Source organism: Megalobrama amblycephala, linkage group LG22 (assembly GCF_018812025.1).
Source record: "Megalobrama amblycephala isolate DHTTF-2021 linkage group LG22, ASM1881202v1, whole genome shotgun sequence".
In the NCBI taxonomy this organism is placed as follows: Eukaryota; Metazoa; Chordata; class Actinopteri; order Cypriniformes; family Xenocyprididae; genus Megalobrama; species Megalobrama amblycephala.
The window spans coordinates 14,990,868-15,010,003 of record NC_063065.1 but is presented as its reverse complement, the minus strand read 5'-3'; the positions used below and the strand labels follow the sequence as shown (position 1 = coordinate 15,010,003).

The 19,136-nt window shown below is 37.2% G+C and overlaps 1 protein-coding gene and 1 long non-coding RNA gene across 3 annotated transcripts in view; both read left to right on the top strand.

Annotated features, from left to right (window-relative positions):
* Positions 1 to 4,734: 4,734 nt before the first annotated feature.
* LOC125258376 (C-C motif chemokine 20-like) overlaps positions 4,735 to 19,136 on the top strand; it is a 30,232-nt gene continuing 15,830 nt past the window's right edge. The window contains exons 1-4 of one of the 2 annotated variants that reach the window (XM_048175287.1): positions 4,735 to 4,870; positions 4,959 to 5,073; positions 5,169 to 5,243; positions 5,344 to 5,486. In XM_048175287.1, the coding sequence (XP_048031244.1) occupies positions 4,798 to 4,870; positions 4,959 to 5,073; positions 5,169 to 5,243; positions 5,344 to 5,383 (303 nt within the window). In that variant the 5' untranslated portion in view covers positions 4,735 to 4,797 and the 3' untranslated portion in view covers positions 5,384 to 5,486. Of the gene's footprint in view, positions 4,871 to 4,958; positions 5,074 to 5,168; positions 5,244 to 5,343; positions 5,487 to 19,136 lie in introns of those variants that run through there. The other variant, XM_048175288.1, reaches the window with a different exon arrangement.
* On the top strand, positions 13,285 to 14,556 carry LOC125258381. The gene is made up of 4 exons (XR_007182598.1): positions 13,285 to 13,441; positions 13,521 to 13,654; positions 13,750 to 13,827; positions 13,955 to 14,556. It is a non-coding gene; the product is annotated as an uncharacterized LOC125258381 (long non-coding RNA).

Sequence of the window (19,136 nt, the reverse complement as noted above, 5' to 3'; positions counted from 1 at the left end):
TCATCTTTTCTCCAGGTCTGAAGAAGATTGAGGACTGAGCAAATGGAGGCCTAGAAGATGCCACAAATCTATATCAGTCTATTAAAAGAGAATATATATTATGTTTATTTAACCAAAACAAGTACCATTAGATACCCTTCTAGCTTATGTGAACGTTAAAAGATGTCTCACTTAATCGCTTTGTTTTATATGCTTTAAAATTAAATGCACTTTTGAAAGAAAAAAAAAATGAAACTGTGCTTACTTTCATACAAACATTCAGCCTTTTTTCTGTAACAGCTTGGACTGTATTTAATCATATTTTAGCTGAATCATTAAAGAAATAGTTCACTCAAATATGATTTTTTTTTTTTACTCCCCTACGTCATTACGAATCAGTATTACTTTTAACTCTTCTGTGGGATAAGCTACTATAATGATACTTTTGCTTTTTGAGGTTGAAAGATTCAATCCTCACTGACTGTAACTGAATGGGGGTGGAGAATATACAGGTGCATCTCAATAAATTAGAATGTTGTGGAAAAGTTCATTTATTTCAGTAATTCATCTCAAATTGTGGAACTCGTGTATTAAATAAATTCAATGCACACAGACTGAAGTACTTTAAGTCTTTGGTTCTTTTAATTGTGATGATTTTGGCTCACATGTAACAAAAACCCACCAATTCACTATCTCAAAAAATTAGAATACTTCATAAGAGCAATAAAAAAAGGATATTTTAAACAGAAATATCAGGCTTCTGAAAAGTATGTTCATTTCTATGCACTCAATACTTGGTTGGGCCTCCTTTTGCATGAATTACTGCATCAATGCGGCGTGGCATGGAGGAAATCAGCCTCCTAGCCAACACAGCATGGTGGGGCCCAGATGGGTGTCACCTGGGCTGCCTAACTGGGGCCCAGACATTTTTGTCCACGGTTTTCATGGAGGCCCCACATGGGTTAGCCCAGATGAACTGAACACTGCTCAGTGTGCACACTACAGGCTGTTAAATGTAACACAGAAACATGCTGGAGTTAATGAGATAATTAGGTGATAACGAGCAGAATCACTGAAGGACAGAGGAACAACAAGAACTACGACTTCAGCCACAGCCTTCGATGAAATCAACTGAAGATAAAAGACATTAAATCTCTCAAGATCTGATTAAACATCTCCACAAACACCTCTCCTAAGTTCTTAAATGGGCTTCGCCTGACAATTTTCTCAAGACTGCGGTCATTTCCTTCACTTGTACACCTTTTCCTACCACACTTTTTCCTTCCAGTCAACTCATTGTAGAGGGTCTTGATGATCGTCTTCTGGACAACTGGCAAGTCAGAAGACTTCCCTATGACTGCTTTTGGGATTACTGACCTAAGTAAGAATGGTAATTTAATAGAACTTGAAATTAAATATTCTAATCATTTGAGATACTGTTTTTTTAATTTTGGTGAGCAGCAAGATGTAATCATGAAAATGAAAGCAAAAAAAGTCTGGAAATATTTTACTTTATGTCTAATAAATCTAGAATATACTCAAGTTCTACTTTTTGAATTAAATTACAGAAAAAAAAATCATGATATTCTAATTTATTGAAATGCGCCTGTATTGCGCCATCTAGTGGAGTAGGTCATGAAATTTATCAGCCAAATAAAGTGTCAACCCGTTTTTACTTGGCTAGCAACTAAACAAATGAAACATGTTATGGGATTCATAAACAGACAAAGAAAAAATCAGAAATAAACATGAAGCAAGAAACCACTGTATGTACACACATCCCCAAACAAGATGTTAAAAAACAAAAGGGGTAATATTGGGAAGTTATATTATATTAAGGTAACTATGGGCTACACGTATCTATAATATAATTTAACATGGCACAGTTTCTCAAAATAAATAAAAAATAATAATAATAAAAAAATAACATAGGGCCTACTCTAGCAGTTGCATGTAGCCTAACACACACACACACACACACACACACACACACACTGTAATACCATGGTACTTTTAGTGTTTTCATGTACTGTCAGTGTGGTACTCTGTGGCCAGAAACTGTATTTTGCGTGCATTCTGCCAATTAACATACACTTACGTCACTGATAGTTCCTATAATGCTGGTTTAGACCTTGTCTCAGCCTCAGGCTTCACACTTATGGACTGTTGGCTGAACATCTGATGCAAATGGCACACTTTACCGGAAACACTTCAGGATTTTCGAAGTCGTCATCTGGTTGGTTGAATTCTACAGGATGTCCGGGAGACGTGTGTGTCGCGTTCTTTGATGGTCCGCCGGGAAACAAATGCCGTGATGACAAACCCCCTCATGGAAGAAGAACGCTGTCGTGTTTACAACTGTGACAATGAGGATCAATTAAACATAGGATTTTTAAACATATGTGAAGTTTGCGGCTCCATTGTTGCAGTAAACTTGCACAACATTCTTGAATGAATAATTTATTAGATGCCGGTCTGTTATTGTAGGGACATCGACTTTACATTTTCACGCCCCTAAACATGACGCGGAATAAAACAAACTGTTATTGGTTGCTTTACATGCAGTCAAACATCCTCTTGGGAGGTCCTTGATCATTGAAAGCTGCGATAGAGTCCAGACCTTCTGTAGTCCGTCTGAAGGTCTGGTTGCGTGAGACTAGTTTAGACCCTACTCTGAGCTAATTTAGTTCCCCCAAAAGGAGTTCCTAGGTCTAAAATCGTTCCTAGTTCCTGCAGTGCAAACACAGCAAAATCTGGGTACTTTCTGGGTTCTAGGAACTATTAAAAGGTGGGAAAGCCCCTTATGGTTTGAAACTCTGGAGAGCAATTAATGAAGTTCACCACCAGGTGGAAGAAGGTAACAAAGACGACTAATATCCCTCCAGAGTTCTTTGTTCTTCTTCTCTCTTCTTCTTCAGGTAGTGGCAGATAGCTTCAGGTATCTCCAGGTATTTGATGCAGTAATCCAGGAAGGTGGACAATGATGATGTCAGAAATCAAATTTGAGTAAGGTAAAACAAAATTTTATTCAGAATAGGCAAACTGATTACAAAGGGTATAAGTCTGATCACAAAAATATCAAGAAATATAAGTGAACCAAGTAAGTATGCAGGTTGCTGAAGTAAATAGACTTCAAGATAAAATTCGATAACATGAATTATGTTAGTAGTATTTTTGGCATGTTGCTAGCATTTCAAGAGTTCACACTTACAAATAATTAGTAAAAAAAATATGTGTATTTGGTGTGCTGTCTGAGGGGAGGGCTCTGAGCTTCGAACCCAGAGTACTCCCCTGTATCTCTGGTTAGGACAGCAACCAGGCGAATGTTATTAGGAATTAACTGGTGTTTAGATGTTGATGTTTTATTGAAAATAATAATGTTTGAAGTCACCGTTATGGAGGTAAGCATTTGCATTCGTTTCTTGACCCTTGACTTTTTAACTCTAATTTTAGCTGCTTTAACTGTGTTTGTAACGCACATAGTTATAACAAAATAGACTGCAATAAGTGAAGATGCTGAGATCTAGAGAGATCTGTTAGCGTGTAATGTTCTGTTGCTGCCAGTCATGTGACCGTGTTTTCAGCTTTTTTAAATAAGGAGATTTTACTTTAATGTTTTTGTTTGGCACCCTGTGCTTCCAATCATTTGACCATTTTGTTTTACAGTGAAGGTGTTTGATCATAATTCAGGAAATACCTGAGAAATAACAATGTTTTTCAGTATATTTAAATAGAGATTTTACTTGAATTTTAAGGTTGTTGTTTGGCATCTAACTGTTTTGTCATTGTATTAATTACAGATTATTTTTGTAATTTAACATACATTAGTATGTAATTTAGAGAAAATTTTACAGTTTTGACTATAATTTAAAATAAAACAACCTGAAAAAAATCATAGTTATTTTCTGTAAAATTAGTATTTTTTTTTACAATAGCCTACATAGGCCTCCTCTCATGCTGATTGGATAGGCAATTTGAACGTGTTCCTCCTGAACTTTGTTGTTGCTAGCATGTTTTAACACAATGCTAACATGAATTAACATGTTTTAGCACATTGCTAGCATGTCGTAACACATTGCAAACAGCAATTATGTTATTAGCATGTTTTAACACATTACTAACATGAATTAGCATGTTTTGCTAACATGTTTAACAGGTAGCTAACATGACTTAGCATGTTTCTAACATGTTTTTCCACATTGTTAACACGAATTAGCATGTTGCTAGCATGTTTTACCATGTTGATAACATGATTTAGATACTTGGTGGAGCTTTACTCCATCCACCTTATTTTCCAGGTAAGAGCGGGTGCGGCCATTTGTAATTTTAATGTATCTGGCTACCGGTGTCATTCGGTGTCAGTTGGAGGAAAGCTGCTCTCCACATCTGTCCCTCCATGCCTGTCAATTATGCTGCCAAGGCAAGGGAAGCTATCCACTTCCTCTAGTGCCTCCTCTCCAAGCGTGATGGCATTGCACTGGCTGTGCTGATCTTTAGTACCTTGCTTTTCTCTCTATTGATGCTGAAGCCCAGACTTGCTGAGGTATCCGTGACAGTGCTGTTCGTTTCCTGCATCTGTTGTTGGGTGTGAGAGAGAAGGGCCAGGTCATCGGCGATCATATTGTCAGTTGCAAACCAGATTGCAACATTACATATCATCTTAGAGCAGTGGCTGGAGTGGAACTCGCCTCTCTATGTCAGTTTCATAGACTACACTGTTAGACCTTGCTGGGCTTTTTTACAGTAAAATACTGGCAACACTGTTGCCAGTATATTCTCTCAGACACAACAAGTGAGAGTTGAAGATCGACTGAGACAATGGAGACACAAAGGATCCTCATGAGGAGTTTGGCTGTTGTGTTCATTGCATCTGTGATCTGGACTATAACAGGTAAAGTGCTTTAAACTGTTTGTATATTATTCTGTCTGATGGAACGATGCAGAATATTGAGGTTTATCTTGTTCTTCTGTCTTAGCAGATGCACAACAGAAGTTTAGCATATGCTGTAAGGCCGTCTCCAGAGTAGAGTTTACTGATCCAATCATCGGTTTCACGACGCAAGAACAAAGTCTTCCATGTCTGATGGCCGTCATGTAAGAATCACAATTCCTCCCTAAAGAAAACATGTCACAATTAGAGATCAACAGCGTCTGATGTTATATCTCTGTGTTTTCATTCTCTTTGACAGCTTTGAGACTGAACGAGGAAAGTTCTGCATTGATCCTAGCCAACCATGGGTAAAGGAGAAAGTTATGCAGTTTATGTAAGTTAAACACACCAGATTATAACAACAGAAGCTTATAAAGTGTTAAGTATTTAGTATGATATTCTTGTATTCACTTTTTTTTTTTTTTTTTTTACAGCAAAGCTCAAAGAAACAAACGCCAGACTTCCACGGCATAACCAGCATCATCTATCAGTGAGCACACTCATGTGACAGGATCTACCCAATCAACTGAGAGCTCATAAATCATGAACATCTGAAAATAAACTCATAATGAGAACACATCTTGAAGTACTTAAGCATTTTCTTTTAATCCATTTTTTAAATTTGCTGTTGTATTTTGAAAATATTTCAAGCGGCGGTTAGTAAATTATATGTATTTAAATTGAATATTTAAAATATATGTTGTTGTCATACATATGATGTAAAGAAATTTGGCAGTAACAAATCAGTTCCTATTTACTTAATTTATTCAGAATCTGAATTATAGTGAATTTGTTTTAGAACAAATGTTTTTAAATAAAATATTAGCATATATTATATTTCACATTGAAATATATTTCATTCAATGTACTGGAAATGGATTTGTGTCATGAACTCCTGTGTGAAGAAGGGTGAAGCAAGTCTGAGTGAATTTCAAACTGATTTGTATGAAAACAAACCTGAAATTTTTTTTATTATTCAAACGAACGAGTGCTATCTGAAACTAAAAATAAACAATAATCAGCAGCTTCTGGTTTTGCATGTGGTTGATGTTTCTGAATGTGTGCAAGAGGTCCTCTGTCAGGAATGAAGACACCTTTTCTCTTTATCTTTATTCTTTCCTTTGCAGTTGTTTGATGACTATACATGTATCCATCCTTGTGCTACTTGATTATTAACATAATCAAATGTTGCTGATTATGAAAAACCTTGGAAGAAAACAAAAAAGGAAGTCAATATCCTGTCTTGAAAAATACCATATAAAAGGTCTTGTGTCTAGATAGCACCTTCAAAATAGAAACTAGCCTGCAGACATCTTCTTCTTTTGGTTTTCTGAATATTTTACGCAAACATCATGCACCTCTAATGATGATACTTCTTGTGTGTATTACTGCAATTTGATACATTTGACTTGTTAGCAGCTTGAAATTTTATATCATTGGATTTGTATTTTTATAAAGAGCTTTTGTGATTATTATGGATCTGCTGATTTGAATGTTTTTTGTTTGTTTTAACATTTATACTCAAATTTTGCATTTAAGATCCATTTAATTCACACCAACATGCTTTCATAATCCAAAGGCAGAGTCTGTGGAAGTCAAAAGAAGCTATTTTTAAGAAAGTTAGAAGCTAAACAGTTTCTGTTTCCATTGACTTCTGTTATATGGACAAAAAAACAATGGAAGTCAATGGGAAACGAAACTGGTTGATTATTATCATTTTCATTTTATTTCAGTGGTACTGTATATCTGTCCCACAGATTCTACACAGATAAGGACAAGTACTGCTCTGATCCAAAAGTGAAATGGATTCGACACAGACTGAAAGGTACAACCCTAATATTAATAAGAGATCTTAATGATACTTGTGTATTGATAAAAAAAAAAAATAAATAATAAAAAAAACTCATAACATGATCATCTTTTCTCCAGGTCTGAAGAAGACTGTCCCAATGGAGGCCTAGAAGATGCTGCAAATCTATCTATGTATCAATCTATTAAAAAAGAAACAGTTTGGTAACAGTTTGGACTGTGTTTATTACTATTTAAGCTAAATCATTAAAGAAATAGTTCACCCAAAAAGGAAAATTGTGTCATCATTTACTCACCCTCATGTCATTATGAATCAGTATTACTTTCTCTCTTCTGTGCGATAATGATACTTTTGAGTCCTTTTTGAGGTTTAAAGATTCAATCTCCATTGACTGTAACTGAATGGAGAAAAAAGAACTCAGCATACTGATATTTTGTCAATTATATAAGAATTTTTGTTTTGTGGTGAAATATTTCTTTAACGACTGAACATATTGTGTTAATAGAATTTGTGCCATCTAGTGGAGAACAGCAACTAATGCACAGAGTAGGTCATGAAATTTATCAGACAAATAAAGTGTCAACCCGAGTTTATTTGGATAGCAACTAAAAAAAAAAATTAAACATGCTATCATTCATAAACAGACAAAAAAAGAAGTAAACATGAAGCAAGCAACAACTGTACACACATTCCCAAACAAGACGTTAAAAACAAAAGGGGTAATGTATTGGGAAGTTGTATTATAATAATGTAACTATGGGCTACAAGCATCTATAAAAGACATTAACATGACAGTTTCTTAAAAAAAGCCTACCTGGCAGTTCCATGTGACATGGTACTTAATAGGCCTATACCATGGATCTAAATGTTATTAAACACACAAACACACACTTTTAGTGTTTTCGTGTAGGGGAGATTGGGGTAAGATGAGCCAGTGGGTAAGTTGACCCACCCCCTGTATCTTGGCAACCATACCAATGTATTGTCATGTATTTTAGAACCACCCATAATTTCTGCCAGACTATGAAAAGGAGAAGCACATGGGAGGAGTGGAAGTCGCTTATTTACTTTAAAAACTGTTTTTGGCTTGTCAAAGTAAAATTTTAACATAACAGATGTAATGGCTGTTTCATCAAAGCAAATTTGTCCAGGTCTAAAACTATTTATGATGCATATTGGTGATTTAGCAACATATAAAACCATTCAAGTCATTTAGCTAAATATTATTCTGAATTGCTAAGCTAGCTAGCTTTTCCTAAAATGGCAGTTATGGGGCAAAGTGAGCCAAATGCTGTGGGGTAAATTGAGCCAGCGTTTTAACGTACCCCACCATAAGGCAATGAATTTAAGCTAAATTTGAAGTATAAACTGGTGTCATTTCAATGTAATATTACACAACTGGTTTAGTTTATGTGATAGGAATAGTCTATAGTTTCAGTGACATTTATTCATTCTTATTTAGTTTTTAATTAATTTTAAAAACGAACTGTGACTCCTCCTGATCTCCAGCTGCAGCGTGCAGTGTTTCTATGCCTGGCAGTCTGCATTTGTTCTATTTTCTGTTTGGGACTCTAAATAAATATTGTTAACCTGCTCCTTTGCCTCTGGGTCTTCTGCAGCCTCATAACAGATTATTAAATTAGTTTCTAAAATAGGTGCATTATCTTTAAAATTTCACAATTTGACTACAATTTAAAATAAAAGAAAACAACCTGAAAAAAAAAAAATCTGTTATTTTCTGTAAAATTAGTAATTTTTTACAGTGTACATAAATATAGGCCTCCCCTCATGCAGATTGGACAGGCAATTTGAACATGTTCCTCCCATTGCTAGCATGAATTAGCATGTTTTAACATTACTAACATGACTTAGCATGTTTCTAACATGTTTTAACACATTGCTAACTTGAGTTAGCATGTTGTTAACATGTTTTAACATGTTGCTAACATGTTTTATCACACTGCTACCATGATTAATATGTTGCTAGCATGAATTCCCTTACGAAAAACTAGTATACTTCAAGTTCATTTGATCAAGTATACTAAAGTAATGTTCAAGTATACTTTATGTAGTAAGTATAATATCAATGTACTAGTAGTAAACTTGTAAGTGTACTATTTTAATACCGCTTGGGACTAAATTGGCCCAATTGAAGTATACGTTTAAGTGTACTATAAGTGTAACAGTAGTAAACTTTAACTAATTCACATTTGTACTGCATCTGTACTAAAAGTGAACTTATACTAGTATACTAGTAGTTTACTATTTTAATACCAGTAGTAGCTACATTTTTAGTATATGAAAGTACACTTTGAAATATACTCTCAGTAAACTGCTAGTTTAGTGCAAGTATACTTTTAAGTTTTCTGTAAGTGAACATGACATCACACTTATAGTTTACTTTTTATATATTATTTTTGCACTTTAAGCATACTTCTATGTTCCTACACAGCAAAAACTGCAGTGTTAAATTAACTCTCCAGGGAGTACATGTGAGACCATACTCAAGAGTGTTAAAGTTAATGAGATAATTAAGTGATTAATTGAGTGATGATTGAGCATTATTGAAGACACCTGATGATAACAAGCAGAATCACCAAAGGAGAAAATCACATTTTTTAAGCCACCATCGTGGAGATGAGGGTTTGCTTTAGTTGGGCTCTTGACCCTTGACTTTTTAAAATAAAATTTTGTTTGGGTTGTTTTAACTGAGTTATAACATCCAGACAAACAAATAGAAAAAATGATTAGGTGGTGTTGGTTATGTTTTTATATAATCATTATTTGCCCTGAATCACTGAACTCATTTGGAGCCCAATCTCTGAGTTAGATTTACATTATTGATTACAGCAGCACTGTGATTCTACAGCACAAGATCAGCTTTATCAATATAATCTGAAGGGTTTCACAAACAGTTGTTCTGAGCAAAAAAAAAAAAAATCTTTCTTTTAGGCACACACAGACATCAAGAATCAGTCTGTGAATCTCAACAATGGTGAGAATAATAAAGCATGTTGCAGTGCATTCTGGGAGCCACCAATCAAAATTCATCCATGGCTCCCATCATGCATTGCTGCATGAATAAATTATGAGCTGAATTGTCTTAGTAATTTTCTTTATTCCCATATTTTATTTTGTTCCGTTTATGTGACTTTTTAGTAGCTTGTTTTCTAATGTTCAGAGTTGATCTGTTGATCAGAATATGTTGCTTGTCACCGTCCTTGAGATTCACAGGCTGATTCTTGATGTCTGTGTGTGCCTAAGAGAAATATATATACATATTTTTTTGCTCAGAACAACTGTTTGTGAAATACTTCAGATTATGTTGATAAAGCGGATCTTGTGCTGCTGCAATCAATAATGTAAATCTAACTCTAAATGAGTTCAGATATTCAGACCAATTAATGATTATGTAAAAACATAACCAACATCACCTGACCATTTTTTCCACTTGTTTGTCTGGATGTTATAACTCAGTTAAAACAGCCCAAACAAAATTTTATTTTAAAAAGTCAAGGGTCAAGAGCCCAACTAAAGCAAACCCTCATCTCCACGATGGTGGCTTAAAAAAATGTGATTTTCTCCTTTGGTGATTCTAATTGTTATCATCAGGTGTCTTCAATAATGCTCAATCATCACTCAATTAATCACTTAATTATCTCATTAACTTTAACACTCTTGAGTATGGTCTCACATGTACTCCCTGGAGAGTTAATTTAACACTGCAGTTTTTGCTGTGTAGGAACATAGAAGTATGCTTAAAGTGCAAAAATAATATATAAAAAGTAAACTATAAGTGTGATGTCATGTTCACTTAAAGAAAACTTAAAAGTATACTTGCACTAAACTAGCAGTTTACTGAGAGTATATTTCAAAGTGTACTTTCGTATACTAAAAATGTAGCTACTATTAGTATTAAAATAGTAAACTACTAGTATACTAGTATAAGTTCACTTTTAGTACAGATGCAGTACAAATGAGAATTAGTTAAAGTTTACTACTGTTACACTTATAGTACACTTAAACGTATACTTCAATTGGGCCAATTTAGTCCCAAGCGGTATTAAAATAGTACACTTACAAGTTTACTACTAGTACATCGATATTATACTTGAACATTACTTTAGTATACTTGATCAAATGAACTTGAAGTATACTAGTTTTTCGTAAGGGTTTGCATGTTTTTACACAGTTAACATGAATTAGCATGTTGCTAGCATGTTTTACCATGTTGATAACATTTAGATACTTGATAGATAGATACGTGGTGGATGAAACTTTCCTCAATCCACCTTATTTTCCAGGTAAGAGCTGACGCAGCCATTTGTACATTAAATGTATCTGGCTACCGGTGTCATTCGGTGTCAGTTGGAGGAAAGCTGCTCTCTCCACATCTGTCCCTCCATGCCTGTCAATTATGCTGCCAAGGTAAGGGAAGCTATCCACTTCCTCTAGTGCCTCCTCTCCAAGCGTGATGGGCATTGCACTGGCTGTGCTGATCTTTAGTACCTTGCTTTTCTCTCTATTGATGTTGAGGCCCAGATTTTCTGAGGTATCCGTGACAGTGCTGTTCGTTTCCTGCATCTGTTGTTGGGTGTGAGAGAGAAGGGCCAGGTCATCGGCGATCATATTATCAGTTGCAAACCAGATTGCAACATTACGTATCATTTTAGAGCAGTGGCTGGAGTGGAACTCGCCTCTCTATGTCAATTTCATAGACTATAAGAAGGTGTTTGACAACATGGATAGACAGACCCTCTGAAAGATACTGAGACACCATGGAGTGACATAAAAGATCACAAACATCATCAAAAACTCTTATGAAGGGATGTCCTGCAGGATAGTTCAGGCAACTCATGAATGCCTTTCTAGTAGTACGAACAGGAGTGAGGCAAGGCAGTTTGAGCTGCATGCTGCTTGTTAATCTCATTCCTGGCAACACCGGCAGCACGGACAACTGCATCTCTCAGATAATGTTACACAATAAAATAAAAGATGACATACATATAGTAGGGTACTGTGTCTAAATAAACAGTTTTAAATACTGACGGTTATTGTTAAGTTAAACTAAATTAGCTCAATTTTCTTCACAAAACTGGCATCCGTCTATTGTAATGCAGGTGGAAATTAGTTTAATCTACTAATCGGAGCAGACTGTGACTATTAGACTCTAATAGTGATTCTATAAAAGCTTTGACCCCTCAATGAAGGTCTATGGGAGTTTGGGAGATTTTCAGTTTTGATCTTCCGTTTAAAGGAACACTCCACTTTTTTTGAAAATAGGCTCATTTTCCAGCTCCCCTAGAGTTAAACAGCTGAGTTTTACCATTTTCGAATCCATTCAGCCGATCTCCGGGTCTGGCAGTACCACTTTTAGCAATGATATTACGCAGCGGCTGTGACCTCGTTTGCACAGGGAGCGTGCCTTGCAACCATGGAGACATTTGTGAGAGCCGCTGCGTAATATCATTGCGCCTGCTGCGCCCATGGTACGGCAGCAAAGTTCCTTGATTATTACGCCGGAATGAGAGTATAGTTCCTAGCCATATCGGCCAAGAAAATCGCAACTTTTCATTTTCCGTTGGTCTTAGTACACGATGTAACTACAAAAGAGTCAAGTTTTAAATAGGAAAAATATAGAAACTCTTTGGTCATTTTTGAGCGAAATGCAATTGGTCTCATCAGATTCAATGAACTATGCTAAGCTATGCTAAAAGTGGTACCGCCAGACCCGGAGATCGGCTGAATGGATTCGAAACGGTAAAACTCAACTGTTTAACTCTAGGGGAGTTGGAAAATGAGCCTATTTTCAAAAAAAAGTTGATTGTTCCTTTAATGAAAACCTTAAGTCGGATCAGTTAGAAAAGATCACTAGTTCCTGATCAACCTTTATAAGAACATGATACAGAAACACATTACTGGATACACAGAACAAAAATTGCTTCCATGTATATCCAGTTCATTTTAATATATATTTTATATATTTCTGCCATTAAAGGATGACAATGTCTTGCATTTCTGAAAAATTTGACAGTTATGGAGAATCTAAGTATGAGAATATTGTGAAATGGAAAAACTTGACCCATGCCATCATACTAACTAACAAAACTACCCAACAAACCTGAAAAAACAGTAGGAGGTCAGCTCTTCCTTCCTATTTTGCTTCATTTAAATGGTATTTAAATCTAATAATTATATTTAAATATTATAATTAACTGGTCAAAGTTACAAGATAAAACATATTTGAATCACTGAATAAAAAAACTGACTTGTCCTATATTGGAATATTAAAATGATAGCTTTTTGCAGCATATATTGAATTTGCATCAATTAAGTGACTGACAGCAAGGTTAGAAATGATTAAATATCATCAAAAGATTCATCAAACAGAGATCCCTCATTTATATTTATTTATTAATTTCACTTTCTATGACAAATTATTTCACACCCAATATAAACTACAAGGAAAGCATATGATGATGAAACACAAAAATTATGAAATCATCTACAAAAATAAATGTGCACAATGGAGAGGATGTAGCCCATGCAGTTTAAGTTCCGCTTTATTGACTATTTAAGGTGAACTAGTAAGAGTCTTGAATATATTCTCTCAGACACAACAAGTGAGAGTTGAAGATCGACTGAGACAATGGAGACACAAAGGATCCTCATGAGGAATTTGGCTGTTGTGTTCATTGCATCTGTGATCTGGACTATAACAGGTAAAGTGCTTTAAACTGTTTGTATATTATTCTGTCTGATGGAACGATGCAGAATATTGAGGTTTACCTTGTTCTTCAGTCTCAGCACATGCACCACAAGATGAGGATCGTAAGCACATGCTGTAAGGCCGTCTCCACAGTAGAGTTTGACTGATGCAATCATCAATGTCAGTGATGCAAAAACAAAAATCTTCCATGTGTGATGGCCGTCATGTAAGAATCACAGTTCCTCTCTAAAGAAAACATGTCACAATTAGAGATCAACAGCATCTGATGTTATATCTCTGTGTTTTCATTCTCTTTGACAGCTTTAAGACTGAACGAGGAGAGTTCTGCTATGATCCTAGACAACCATGGGTGCAGAAGAAAGCTAAGCCATTTTTTAAGTTTTAAGTTAAACCCACAAGTGTGGTGAAACACACCAGAATTTGTAACAAGCACAAGCTTATAAAGTGTTAAGTATTTAGTATGATATTCTTGTATTCACTTCTTTTTTTTTTTTTACACCAGAAGCTAAAAAAAAAAAAAACGCCTAGACTTCCATGGCATAACCAGCTTCATCTATCAGTGAGCACACTCATGTGACAGAATCTACCCAATTAACTGAGAGCTCATGAATCATGAACATCTGAAAATAAACTCATAATGAAAACATATCTTGAAAGTAGTTACGCATTTTGAAACTATTTTTAAAGTCTAAGAGAATTTGCTGTTGTATTTTGAAAATATTTGAAGCAACGGTTAGTAAATTATATGTATTTAAATTGAATATTTAAAATATATGTTGTTGTCATACATATGATGTAAAGAAATTTGGCCGTAACAAATCAGTTCTTATTTATTCAATATTTTCAGAAAAATGAATTATAGTGAATTTGTTTTAGAACAAATGTATTGAAATAAAATATTAGCATATATTATATTTCACACTGAAATATATTTCATTCAATGTACTGGAAATGGATTTGTGTCATGAACTCCTGTGTGAAGAAGGGTGAAGCAAGTCTGAGTGAATTTCAAACTGATTTGTATGAAAACAAACCTGAAAATTTTTGTCAGTTGAATATGTAAAAGAACGAGTGCTATCTGAAACTACAAATAAACAATAATCAGCAGTTTCTGGTTTTGCATGTGGTTGATGTTTCTGAATGTGTGCAAGAGGTCCTCTGTCAGGAATGAAGACACCTTTTCTCTTTAGCATCTTTATTCATTCATTTGCAGTTGTTTGATGACTATACATGTATCCATCCTTGTGCTACATATGAACATTTCATCCATAATCAAATGTTAATTTGCATGAGTAAGTTGGTACGTTCTATGAACTTGAGTGTTGACAGTGAAAATTTCCTTTTTGATTTTTCTTGTCTTTTAGGTCAGTAAAAACCTAAAAACAAAATATGACCTTAACATAATAATTTACATTATATATCAAAAGATCAGTTGAGTTTCATTCAAACTAACAGATTTTTTTTATTTGTTATATGAAGGTCACATTAAAACCCTGTAACTAAACATGCAGCATACAATATTTCAATATGAAAGTCAATGATACTGTTTCTTCATATGCTGCTGATTATGAGAAATCTTAGGAAGAAGAACCCTAAATTTACAGGATATCACACTGCTGTGATCATGAATTCTACTGGTTTGTTACATGGGGTTTGCAGGGACACTCTTACTTGTTAGAGATGCAAAGGAAGTCAATATCCTGTCTTGAAAAATACCATATAAAAGGACGTGAGTCTTGAGATTAGAGGACATTAATCACGTCTGCTGGAAATTTGCTCTAATTATGATACTTCTTGTGTGTATTATATGCAATTTGATACATTTGACTTGTTAGCAGCAAGTAATTTTTTATCATTGGATTTGTATTTTTACCAAGAGCTTTTGTACAGATTATTATGGATCTGCGGATTTTAATGAACCTTTTTTTTTTTAATTTGTACTCAGATTTTGCATTTAAGATCCATTTAATTCATACCAAAATGCTTTCATAATCTAAAGGCATTGTCTAACCAAAAATGAAAATTCTGTCATTGTCTACTTATTCTCATGTTGTTGAACTTCTTCTGTAGAAGTCCAAAGAAGTTATTTGGACTCTTAATTAATAACACATTTTTTGTGTTATGGCCTTTTTAACACATTTTGTGTAATTTTAAGTTGATCATGTGTATGAGAGAGAGAAAAAGAGAGAAACAACACTGTGTTCAACACAACATGTGTTAAATATCTTCCAATCACATTGCTGCTAAGTCACTCTGCAAGCCGTTAAGGTAGTTCGCGCCTCTTTCTTCATCGGTGGATGACTTAACACACGGGTTCATGGTTTTAACACAGTAAATGTGTCAGGAAGGTGATCTGCTGTTAACAAGCAGAATCACCAAAGGAGAAAATCACAATTTTAAGTCACCATCATGGAGATCAGGGATTGCTTTAGTTGGGCTCTTGACCCTTGACTTTTTAATAGTAGATTTTGTTTGGGCTGTTGTACCTGAGTTATAACATCCAGACAAGCAAAGAGGACTTTTTTTTTAAATCACCAATTCATTTTTAGGCTTCCAAAAAACCAAACCAAAAAAAACCAAACCAAACTTTGTATAAAGATGATTCTCAACTATGTTATGAAAGATATAATGGAATTAATTGATATACCAATTTTACTTTAATGCAACATGTGGGTAAAACAGTCATACATGGATTTTCCCATTCAATACAAAGCATGTATACATTGTATCTAATTTGCATATTAATATGTACTTGGAGCAACATGTAATGAAAAAAGAAGTGTAATAATGGGAGTAATAATTGGCAACATTTTCAAAATAATATCTAATAATTTAATAGGAATATTGATATATTTTATCTCCTAAAATGCCTGATAAACATGATTTAATTCCCTGTGTCCTCTACAGAGGTCATGTATGAAATCAATGTCCTGTTTCATTACAGAAAGTCATATTTTGATTTGAAACCCCATAACATTATCCTGAGATTTTGATTTATAACAAACAATTTGAAAATTAAACCAATGTAAATGATAATTACAAAATATTATCATATTTCCATAAGAGTGCTAATTTTCATTTCAGTCATATTTAAAGACCAAAAATTTGTTGTTGTCATGGCGAAACCTCTAAGAAGGTATATTTGGTATCTCTGCAAAGCCCTGAATGTGCTCTTTACAGGACATCCAGACTTAAAACATGTATGATGTCAGATAAAATCACTAAAATATAATGTCCACTACAGAGAACGTACTCGGTTACTAACGTAACCTCGGTTCCCTGAGATACGGAACGAGTACTGCGTATGGGGAAAGGTCTCCCTTTTTCCCCGCTGCTGAAGCCTTTTTCAATAACGCAGTGTAACTGCACCGTCATTGGTTCACTCATAGACAAGTTGTTGAACCAATGACGGTGCGGCATAGCTGCGCGGCCTATGGCGACAAAGCGCGCGAATATTCCCGCCGAAATGGGCGGGGTTAAGGGCTATATAAGCAGGCGTTTCGCCATAGGATTTCAGTGTCATTCGACTGAAGCGACGACCCTGAGCCGCAGCCTCGTGGCACGGCAAGTATCGCAGTACTCGTTCCGTATCTCAGGGAACCGAGGTTACGTTAGTAACCGAGTACGTTCCCTTTCGATACTTCACTCGTACTGCGTATGGGGAACGAATTCAACCACGCCGTGCCACGGCTGGGAACGATATAGCTTGAAGTTTGGACACCTGAGAGGGGGCCAAAAAGACAAGCGAGAGGGCAAGCCCTTACCGAACCCTTGCGTTACACTTAGAGGAAATTTATTTCCATGATAGCGTGAGGCGGAGCTCATCTGAGGCCGCTAATCACACTGAAAGGACTCGAGCCTGTAAGGTCGGGACATCGAGATGGTAAAACCTGACAAAGGTGGACGGCGAAGACCAGCCGGCCGCCTCACAGATGTCTTGGATGGAAACTCCGTTGGACCAAGCCCATGAGGAGGCCATCCCTCTAGTGGAGTGGGCTCTGACTCCTATGGGGCATTTGGCTCCCAGTGAGGAGTAGCACAGCGTAATAGCATCCACTATCCAACGAGAAATGCGCTGTTTTGAGACCGGAGATCCTTTGGTGCGGCCTCCAAAACAGACAAAGAGCTGATCTGACTGTCTGAAAGACTGCGATCGCTCTATGTAGGTCCTCAATGCCCTGACAGGGCAGAGTAACTCCAGCCCTTGCTCTTCCGTCGAAGGGGGCAGAGCAGAGAGCGAGATGACCTGAGCTCTAAACGGCGTTGAGAGCACTTTAGGGACGTAGCCATGCCTGGGTTTCAGAACGACCTTAGAGTCTCCAGGCCCGAATTCGAGGCATGCAGGGCTCACAGAGAGGGCCTGCAAATCGCCAACACGCTTAACCGAGGCCAGTGCTAACAGCAAGGCGGTTTTTAGCGTCAATGGCCTGAGGTCGACTGAGCCCATTGGTTCAAATGGGGCTCCTTTTAAGGCCCTGAGGACCAAAGACAGGTCCCAGGAGGGAACGGTGAGGGGGCGAGGAGGATTCAATCGCCTAGCGCCCCTCAGGAAACGGATGACAAGTCCGTTTCGTCCCACTGATTGGCCAGCAATAGGAGCATGGAACGCTGCAATGGCTGCTACGTAAACCTTGAGCGTGGAAGGGGTGCGCCCCATTTCCAAGCGTTCTTGGAGGAAAGACAGTATAGAAGATACGTCACTCTCCATTGGGTCTATGTTGCGTGACGAACACCAGTCAGCAAAGACCGACCATTTCTGGTCGTAGAGGCGTCTCGTGGACGGCGCTCTAGCCTGAGAAATGGTATTTAGGACGTCCCTGGGGAGGTTAGTAGGCTCCCATCGAGGGACCAGAGGTGCAGAGCCCAGAGCTCCGGCTGTGGGTGCCAGATTGCCCTGTTCGCCTGAGAGAGGAGGTCCCGTCTCAGGGGGATCGGCCACGGGGCTCTCAGAGAGAGCTTGAACAGCTCCGAGGACCAAATCTGGTTCCTCCAGAGCGGGGCCACTAGAAGGACTCTGTGCTGGTCTTCTCTGATGCGCCTGATGACCTGAGGGATCAGGGCGATCGGAGGAAAAGCGTAAAGGAGCGTGCTGGGCCATGAATGGGCCAGAGCGTCGACCTCCTTCGAGAAAAATGTTGGGCAATGAGAGTTGTCTTCTGAGGCGAAGAGGTCTATCTTTGCCTTCCCGAAGAGCTCCCAAATCCTGAGGACAACCTGGGGATGGAGCGTCCACTCGTCGGAGGGGACGTTGCTCCGTGACAGCATGTCTGCACCCAGATTGTTCCTGCCAGGAACATGAGTCGCTCTGAGCGACTGAAGCCTCGGAAGAGCCCATTCCAGTAGACGTTTCGCCAGAGCGCATAAGCGGCTGGACGAGAGACCGCCCTGGTGGTTTAAATATGACACCACTGTCATACTGTCCGATTGGACTAGAACGTGACGCCCTGTCAAATGAGCCTGAAAGAACTGAAGGGCCTTCATCACTGCTAGCATCTCTAGACAGTTGATGTGCAGATGGCTTTCCTCTTGGCTCCATGAGCCGAAGGCCGGTCTGCCGTCGCACACAGCGCCCCAACCCGAGTTGGAGGCGTCTGTTGCTAGCACCGTCCTTCGTGAGACCGCCTGTAAGGGCACTCCGCGCTTGAACCATACAGGGTTCGTCCAAGGTTTCAGGGCTAGAAGACAGG